The sequence below is a fragment of the Malus sylvestris genome, chromosome 10 (genome assembly GCF_916048215.2).
Source record: "Malus sylvestris chromosome 10, drMalSylv7.2, whole genome shotgun sequence".
NCBI lineage: Eukaryota > Viridiplantae > Streptophyta > Magnoliopsida > Rosales > Rosaceae > Malus > Malus sylvestris.
In genome coordinates this window covers 26,390,988-26,399,097 of record NC_062269.1, presented here as the reverse complement: position 1 = coordinate 26,399,097, position 8,110 = coordinate 26,390,988, and the positions used below count along the sequence as shown (strand labels likewise).

The following is an 8,110-nucleotide window of genomic DNA, read 5'->3' as shown; positions in this document are numbered from 1 at the left end:
GGCCTAAACACTCTCTGATTTTGTGTGTATTCGTTTACGAATTGTAACGTGAGAGCAACATATATTTTTTTCTATTATATATGTTATAATAAACACACGAAAAGTTTAAAATCGGATTAATTTAAATATTCATTTGAGTCAGAAAATATGCCATAATTATGTGGTGATAAGCTCACTATATGTGCAGGTATTGAGTTCTGTCGATTGACTTGAACAAAAGAGAGGAGCCAAGAAATCTATTCTCATTCTAGAAGCAATAAGCCAAAAACCTAACATTTGTATCTTTCTAATTTTCCAGTCATTGGTAATATTGTGGACTGCCCCAACAAAGTCAAAAATGTCTGCTTAATTTGCAATGGCTTCCCCACACCCACTTCCATCTCCACTAAACTGCTTGTTATATAAACAACCACCTCACAAATCTATCTTCATCCCATGCATTCTAGGTGAGCCAAAATATGAAGATTATGAACTTTTCATACCATATTCTTCTCTATTTGCTTGTTTTGTGCATTTGCATTGCAGAATCTCAAGATCCTTTGGGAGATTTTTGCAACAAGGATAGCACTAAAATAAGTAATGGCACTCAAATATCACAAAATATCGATAGCTTGTTGGCTGAATTGGTTCCAAAAACTGCCTCAACCGGTTTTTTGGCTACCTCCTATGGGATGAACCAAGACCAAGTCTATGGCCTGGCTCAATGCAGAGGTGACGTTGTGGGCACCAAAGACTGCTCAACTTGCATCCAAGACGCCGCAAAGCAAATTCGCCAGCGCTGTCCGAACCAAGCTGACGCACGAATTTGGTATGATTATTGTTTCTTGAGGTACAGTGACAAGAGCTTCATTGGGGAAGTTGACACATCTTATGGTATATTTTACTACAATGTTAATAATGTGACCGACCCCGAGAACTTTAACAAGGAACTAGGAGCTCTGGCGGATAAGATTAGGGCACAAGCTGTTGTGCCGGAGAGTGGAGGGCTTGGGAAAGGTGAGACAAAGCTATCACCATTTGTGACACTATATGCCCTAGTGCAGTGCACAAGGGACTTGCCTCAGCTAGGCTGCTCTCAGTGCTTGTCCATTGCAGTGGGAAATTTCCCAACTTTTTGTAACAACAGAAAGGGATGTAGAGTTTTGTATAGTAGCTGCTATGTTAGATATGAGCTCTATCCATTTTTCTTCCCTCTTGATTCAAACAATACCCAGCAGGCCGTGGATGAAAATAATGTAATGGCTATAGTTTATCCATAAATTTTGTACTTCTAGTATACAACACTCCGAAAGGAAGATGTACTATTGCGCAATAAAGGGGCACTAAACCGTGTTTTATTTAGAGTTTATTATCTGTTTTGTTATGTTCATGATTAAAAGTTTATAACCAATTCTCTAATCTATTTGTGCATATTTTTTCTTCGTTGAATTATCCTTTAAAGCCAATGGAATTCCATATTTTGGTGCCAAATCATTCAAATTCCAAAGAAAGAACGCACAAATTTTTACAAGGCTTGCATGTTGCATCCCAATTACAAATCTCCTTATTCATTTACATGTATGAAATCATATGTTTCATCAATGTATGTATACAATTTTTCACCATTTGGGTCCTTTACATCTTATTTTGTACTCAAAGTAGACTAGTAGTTAGCTTTGCCACGGCTTCTGGGAAAGGGGATGACATCCCTTACATCATTCAGGCCAGTGGCAAACAGAACCATATGATCAAACTCAAGATTGAATCCCGAGTGCTTCACGGTTCCATGCCGGCGAAGATCCAAGTACCATTCGTACTGCTGTGCTGCCAATCCCAACTCTTTAATCCTGCAAACAAGAAACACCAAAATATGAAATTTATTTATTAATTTCCATGTCCAAAAGAAGGCAAGAACAACCTTTTGAGTTTTTGGCTATCATATAAGACGATTAATGCAAATGAGTACCTTGTAGTTAGAAGGTTGATGCGCTCCTCATTTTGGCTACCAGAAATTAACCTCCCAGCCTGCGAAAAAATAAGCCTTTTTCAGCATCGAAACCAGTTTTTGATTAATTTGAACTTATATAGGGATGGGGGAGCTTCGATAAAAGGTTTCTCATGGTTTCTTAAAGTGCAAGTATGAGCTTACCTTTGGAACAACCATATCAAATGCTGCAACTGTTTTTCCATCATCGTTAAGCCGGACATAAAATGGCTTGGTTTCTTTTGGATAATTGTATACAATTACAGGCTTCTTGTAGATTTCATCAGCCAAATAACTATAAGCATGAAAAAAGAAAAGGTTAGGAATCTCAATTGTGATATTGGCCAATTTAGATTACTTACCACAATGTTCGTATGCATACCTTAGATCCGCTTCAGTTAGTGCAGCACCCCACTCGATCATTGTGTCCTTTTTCTTTTCTGTAACCTGGCAGGTTAAAATCGATAAACTTCCGTAAATAATGTTGCAAGAGAAAGACATAGTTGTCAGAATTATACTCAATGAGAATGTTAATTATACAATCAAACCTTCTTTAAAGCATCCAAAGCCTCAGTGTAGGAAACTCTTTCAAATGTACTCAAAACCATTGACTGAAGACGTTCGGTTCTGGTTTTGTCGATTCGCTGAGAAAGGAATTTCATATCTTCCGAACAATTTTCCACTACCCATTTGCAGAGGGACTTGAAAAAGTCACCTGCACAGTTGATTGCTTCCTGCAAGCTCCAGAAGATAATTGTTAGATATGATAAAAAAAAATGAGCACAAATTCAGTCATCCCAAAAAACATTAACTTGTACCTCTAATTCTGAAAATGCCAATTCAACTTCAATCATCCACATTTCTGCAGCATGTTTTGGGGACTCTCCTTTCTCTGCTCGAAATCGTGGCCCGAATGAGTACACATTTCCAAGGGCGCAAGCGTAGCTCTCCAGATGCATCCGGCCAGAAGAGGTTAGATAAGTTGGGCTAGAGAAGTAACCCTCAGAAGATTTAACATTGTCAACAACGGCTTTCTTAGGCTCCTCCTTTTCACCTGCTGCTGCGAAATGGCTAGTGATATGGAATTTTTCACTGGACCCTTTGCCGTCTGTAGTTGTTATAATGGGTACATGCACCGAAAGAAAACCATGGTTTTGACAAAATGTGTGAGCTGCAAACTCCAGGGCATTGCGGATTCGCATGACGGATTGCACCTAAAATAATTTAGAACATGTCATATTGCATTAAGGAATCACAGACGTCAAAAACTTAAGCTGTTAGAAAATAAACCAACAATGTATATCAATCGTATGCGCCCTTTGTCATGACCTAAAAATCTAAATGCCTTATATATGTCAAACACTCAACAAATACCAAAAATTGAAGAAACACAACCAAATAACAATGGGAGATGCAAATTACCGTAGTTGTCCGCGGTCTAATGTGGCAAAACTCCCTTAGTTTATCTAGAGGCACGCGTTTTTTCGATAATGGATAACTGCTATATTCTACTGTTCCGATGTGATGAAGTTTATCCACTTTCAGCTCGATAACGTATTTGCCTTGTAGTACCCAAGACTTCTGCAGCAAGCCTTCCACTATGATGCAAGTTCCAGTATGCAAGAGCTGGCATGGGGGAGTCAGGGAGGATTCAATAACAACCTGAGAAACATCATATATAATAAAATAGTGTCACATAAATTTTCACCTTGCCAAATAAAATTCATAGAAAAAGTTGGATAACTACTCCAAGTAGCAAAATTATTTATACCATCTCTAAATTTTGTGTGTTGCGCACCTCTTTTAGAGATACGGTACAAAGTATCATCAGTTGAGATGGTACAAATACTATTGCTCGTATTTACCTGAAGGTTTGCAACGCAAGAACCATCGCCGACTTGCAAGACTACAGTGGAAGGCGGCGGGGACGTATGAATCGATGTTTCCAACTTATCCGTAAGTGGATAATGACCGCCACTTCCTCCTCCCAAGACCTTAACAATTGTTCGTAAAAAAGGAATCCGAGACTGAAGAATTTCGATGCAGCAGCAGACGTCTGACCTTGGTTCAGGTTCACCCGACACATAATCACCAGCTATATGTGGCACCGGCTCTTTCCTGACCTCCTTGGAGGACTTCACCCATCCTCCAATCACAACCCTCTCACCAATCAACTCCAAACCACCATCCCTTCTATCCAAGATGGTTTTCAAAAGCACCCGATTCGAGTACTTGAAAGGGCTCAATCGGGTGGTACTAGCAGCTGTCGCGGCTTGTTCAGATTCCATTTCGAGATAGAGAAACAAGAGTTGAATGAAATGAGATTAGAATGGTGAAGATGTGATTGCGACATTGTTTGGTGGGTTGATATAAGAGGTTTAAATGCTTTGCCTGGGAGAGGAGAGAGTCTGAGATTTTGAGTTTTAGGAGATGTTGGGATGAAGGAAAGGGATTGTTTCTGGGTTTTGAATTGGGCAAGTTTTTTTTTTCAGAAGACAGAGAGATTGGAGAGTTGTGGGAGGCAAGGTTTGGTATTCTTCAAAGTTGGGCATTCGCGGGAATTTTCAAGCCTGATATAACCGACTTTAAACTGTTCCTTTTTTTTTTCCAAATTTTTGGTCACTTGTTGGAAAAGAAGACCTATGTTGAAAGTCACGTTGTTTATTTTATTCCTATCTTCGCAAGATTTAACCTAATCCAATCCAAATAAATGATTTTCATTATTGATGACTTTTATAAAAAATTGTCGTCCTTGATATTTGAATTCAAAATCTACTTTAATTAAATGAAAACTGAATGTCGCTAGACCAAATAATCATGTAGTAGTGATTATTGTTATTATTGAGGCTTTCTAAGGATATGAAATTTACAACCGAAATAATCAAAGCCTCATCTTCAAACGTTATGTAGATATATCTCTACCTCCCCATGATTATTTTTAATAGAAAATTGGTTAAATCAACCCAAGTGTTGGGGTTTATTAGCAAAAACTTATCTACTTTGTATTCTCTAATTATATTGTTTTACAATTCTTCCACGTCAATAAATTTTTCATTTGTCAGGTGGTGAAAAATTGAGATGACGTTGCTTTTGGTGCACGATTGTTGTTGAAGTTGGGTTAAGCCGCACAATTAGTTAATAATAATTTAGTATCAAATTTTTCATCTACGAAAATAAACTTCAGAGTACCCACTTGTAAAAGTTTATTCCTTTTTATTTGTGAGAAGAAAAGTTTATGCAAAGAAGCAAAATCCATAAGCATCATTTGCCAAGACTGCCGGGACCTGAAAACCCTGATGCTGGTATTGTAGGGAAAACTTATTTTGTGTGTAAACCACACGACTGGGGCTACGCTGCAGAATTGCCGTCTAGGAGTAAAGATTCGTCGCCACGCTTCTAGAGGTGACAAATGATTTGCCAACTCAAAATCCCCCTCCTGCCCTTTCAAATCTAAAACTGGAATATGTCTCACATAGGGACGACAAAAAGTACCACGGGTTTGGTTTCCCGACCGTAATAGGGCGGTTATGGAAGAGTGCAAACGGGTATGGGGCGGGTTTGTGGATATTTTTTTCAATTTCTGTGGCGGATATGGAGCAGTGATGACATTACCATCGCACAACTCGAACCTTGTCCGATTGGAGATTTTTATGCTGCGACGTGAAACTTTAAAAATTCAACGGAGTGGTGGTTGTTAAGCTATAACAATTGTGCGAAATTTGTATTATGTTGAAATTATGTTCTTAGTTTTTCTTGTTTTACATACTTGATACTTGTACTAGTTGGTTGATTAATTTATGTTGCATAGAGATAGCTTATATATGTAATATACATGAGTGAAAAATACACTAATTAAATAAACATTTCATGATATGCTCAATGTCTAAAATATCGATATTATCCCGATATTTCTATCAAAATTTTCGTATTTTTGAATTACCTATATTTCCGATATCATTGATATTTTAGACCTTGATGCTAATTGACGGGTACTTCCCCAGCGGAGGCGAGGGTGGGGAACCACGGATTAAAAACATGGTTATGGATGCAATTATTGGGGTCGCGGTCGCGGTCGGGGTTTAAAGCGAATAGCTATCAGAGGCGGGGAATGGTGGGGTACCCCGGCCCTGTCCCACCTCTTGTCATCCCTTCCCTTGTCTGACATCATAAACTGTGGGCGTTACGGTCAATTCACAGCAAAGATTCCCGTATATAGTACCCACGGGTTCTGAGCGAAGAGGCATAATTTGTAGGTTAGGGGTTCTTAAATAGTAGGTGCATGTGTGCCTCCCTCTTCTGAGTCACTGACTCACTGCACATATTTTTGCCACCCTATCTCTTCTCTGGCTGAGCGGCTCAGCTCATTGCGACACACCTCTCCCTCTCCTTCTCCTTCATTTCTTATCCTTCCAATATATTGACCACAAATATTTCATCTCTCATTCAAGGGGAAAAGAAAAAAGATGGCCAAATCCACAAGACCTAAATTACTCTTACCATTCTTCATAATATTAGTCTTTGCAGCCTATGTTGTACAAGGTTATCCCTTCATAATTAAGCTCTTTCCTTCTTCCTCTTTTGTTTCCTAAATTCTTTCTTTAAAGCTTCCATTTATATGCTCCTTTTTCATAATATATATATATATATATAATACATACACACACACACATATATTTATATACATACATATACATACATATATCTGCCTTTTCGAAGTTTTTGCAATTTGGTTTCCAAATTAAGGTTCACCAAATTGGTTGTTCCCAATATTAAATTCCAGCTTCTTTGTGTTTTCTTCAAATTTATTTGGATATTTTTTATATATAGAAATGATAGTCTAAAGTACTGTAATCTACGGAAACGGGAATTTGAACTTAGGTATAGGGGGCGAGTACACTGAACTAACCAATTGGTCTAAATGGGTGTTAGTTGCTCAAAATTCTCCTTTTGTCTCCGTGCTCCCACCACCAAATTTCCCAGCTTTAATAGCATTATTTAGCCAAGTTTGTTTCAACATTTTGATTTTATGGTCTCATTGTTGATGCAGGGTCGAGAACTCAAGTAGCAGAACTTCCACACGGTCAAAGGGTCAACGATTTCTCTACATCACAAGGAGAACAACTTAAGCAGGTGATAAACATTGCCAAACATATAACAAATTTAAATCAAAATTAAATAAGCATAATTTTTCTGATATTTTTCTATAATTTTTCTGACAATAATTCTGCATAATTCTTGACGGTATAGAGAAGCAAGGAAAGGATGAACTATGTAAGGAGATTGATGATCGGATCGACAGCACCAACATGCACATACAATGAATGCAGAGGGTGCAAGTACAAGTGCAGAGCTGAGCAAGTCCCTGTGGAGGGCAATGACCCCATCAATAGTGCATACCACTACAGATGTGTTTGTCATGGGTAAAATATTTCTTCACATTTGGGAGTTTGAGAGATGAGTAGGGACTTTGTTTCAATTTAAGATTCAACCATGTATCAGAATCTAAAATTCCAAATCTTTTTGAGGAAAAATGGTCCCATTTTTACTGGTGTAGCAGAATTAAGTTCAACGGGGTTGTCCTAAATTGGCTGTTGTAATCTGCTCTGGAGTTTTGAAAAAAGGACAGCGCATCAATTTTTGGCTTACCAAGTCATATATATTTTCACTGTGTCTCTCTCGGTAATATCTGCCAAATTCAAAACTCAGAAATGTGGAGAGTGTGTCTCTCACGTCGGAAAATGAAAGCTTTTCTCGATAATTTACATAATCTTGAGCATCTCAACCAACTGCCAATTGATTTTGGGTTGGAAGCTCACATTCTCGCGAGAAGTACTCAAGCAGCATTCCAAAAGTATCTAGGAGACTAGGAATACACATTTTTGCTTTCCATTTCATAGTGCATGCTTTGTGTTTCACATTTGTTGATGCCACATGGTAATTTCAAATTAAGAACAAGTAGGGCTCTCAACTCTCTGAAAAAAATAGAAAAATGCAGACATAAAGTGAAAGTGGAGGGGTGGTCCTAAAATTGGGTCATAAGTAAACAAAGGTTCACATGGGGAATCTGTTACGATCCTTTTCCCCTGCACAAAATAACAAAAACTGAAAACAATAAAGGCAGAAAATGAGGACCCATTTTGCAGTGTG

General features: G+C 38.2%; 3 protein-coding genes across 4 annotated transcripts; 2 read left to right on the top strand and 1 right to left on the bottom strand.

Moving 5' to 3' along the window:
* The first annotated feature begins 421 nt into the window (after nt 1-421).
* LOC126588032 (cysteine-rich repeat secretory protein 55-like) lies at nt 422-1,348 on the top strand. The gene has a single exon (XM_050253166.1). It carries the CDS (start codon nt 459-461, stop codon nt 1,257-1,259), a length of 801 nt encoding a protein of 266 aa, XP_050109123.1. The 5' UTR covers nt 422-458; the 3' UTR covers nt 1,260-1,348.
* Nucleotides 1,349-1,501: 153 nt separating this feature from the next.
* Nucleotides 1,502-4,468, bottom strand: LOC126588031 (asparagine--tRNA ligase, cytoplasmic 2-like). Of its 2 annotated transcripts, none has more exons than XM_050253165.1 (8): nt 3,829-4,468; nt 3,386-3,589; nt 2,782-3,177; nt 2,512-2,697; nt 2,346-2,410; nt 2,129-2,258; nt 1,946-2,004; nt 1,502-1,826 (listed from the first exon to the last, which is right to left on the bottom strand). In XM_050253165.1, exons 1-8 carry the CDS (start codon nt 4,249-4,251, stop codon nt 1,643-1,645), a joined length of 1,647 nt encoding a protein of 548 aa, XP_050109122.1. In that variant the 5' UTR covers nt 4,252-4,468; the 3' UTR covers nt 1,502-1,642. The 2 variants fall into 2 exon arrangements, with proteins under 2 accessions (XP_050109122.1, XP_050109121.1); XM_050253164.1 differs by having other exon boundaries at nt 3,386-3,625; nt 3,829-4,466.
* Nucleotides 4,469-6,198: 1,730 nt separating this feature from the next.
* On the top strand, nt 6,199-7,622 carry LOC126588033 (EPIDERMAL PATTERNING FACTOR-like protein 9). Its single transcript, XM_050253167.1, has 3 exons — nt 6,199-6,502; nt 7,011-7,093; nt 7,211-7,622. The coding sequence occupies exons 1-3, from the start codon at nt 6,427-6,429 to the stop codon at nt 7,385-7,387; spliced, it is 336 nt and encodes a 111-aa protein (XP_050109124.1). The 5' UTR covers nt 6,199-6,426; the 3' UTR covers nt 7,388-7,622.
* Nucleotides 7,623-8,110: the final 488 nt, after the last annotated feature.

Coding starts and splice junctions, on each gene's coding strand:
- LOC126588032 (XM_050253166.1), top strand. CDS start 459: ATGAAGATTATGAACTTTTCATACCATATTCTTCTCTATTTGCTTGTT.
- LOC126588031 (XM_050253164.1), bottom strand. CDS start 4,251: ATGGAATCTGAACAAGCCGCGACAGCTGCTAGTACCACCCGATTGAGC. Junction 2,698..2,781: donor TGGCATTTTCAGAATTAGAG/GTACAAGTTAAT, acceptor TGGAGCTTGCAG/GAAGCAATCAACTGTGCAGG. Junction 2,005..2,128: donor TTGATATGGTTGTTCCAAAG/GTAAGCTCATAC, acceptor ATTTTTTCGCAG/GCTGGGAGGTTAATTTCTGG.
- LOC126588033 (XM_050253167.1), top strand. CDS start 6,427: ATGGCCAAATCCACAAGACCTAAATTACTCTTACCATTCTTCATAATA. Junction 6,503..7,010: donor TGCAGCCTATGTTGTACAAG/GTTATCCCTTCA, acceptor TTGTTGATGCAG/GGTCGAGAACTCAAGTAGCA. Junction 7,094..7,210: donor AAGGAGAACAACTTAAGCAG/GTGATAAACATT, acceptor TTGACGGTATAG/AGAAGCAAGGAAAGGATGAA.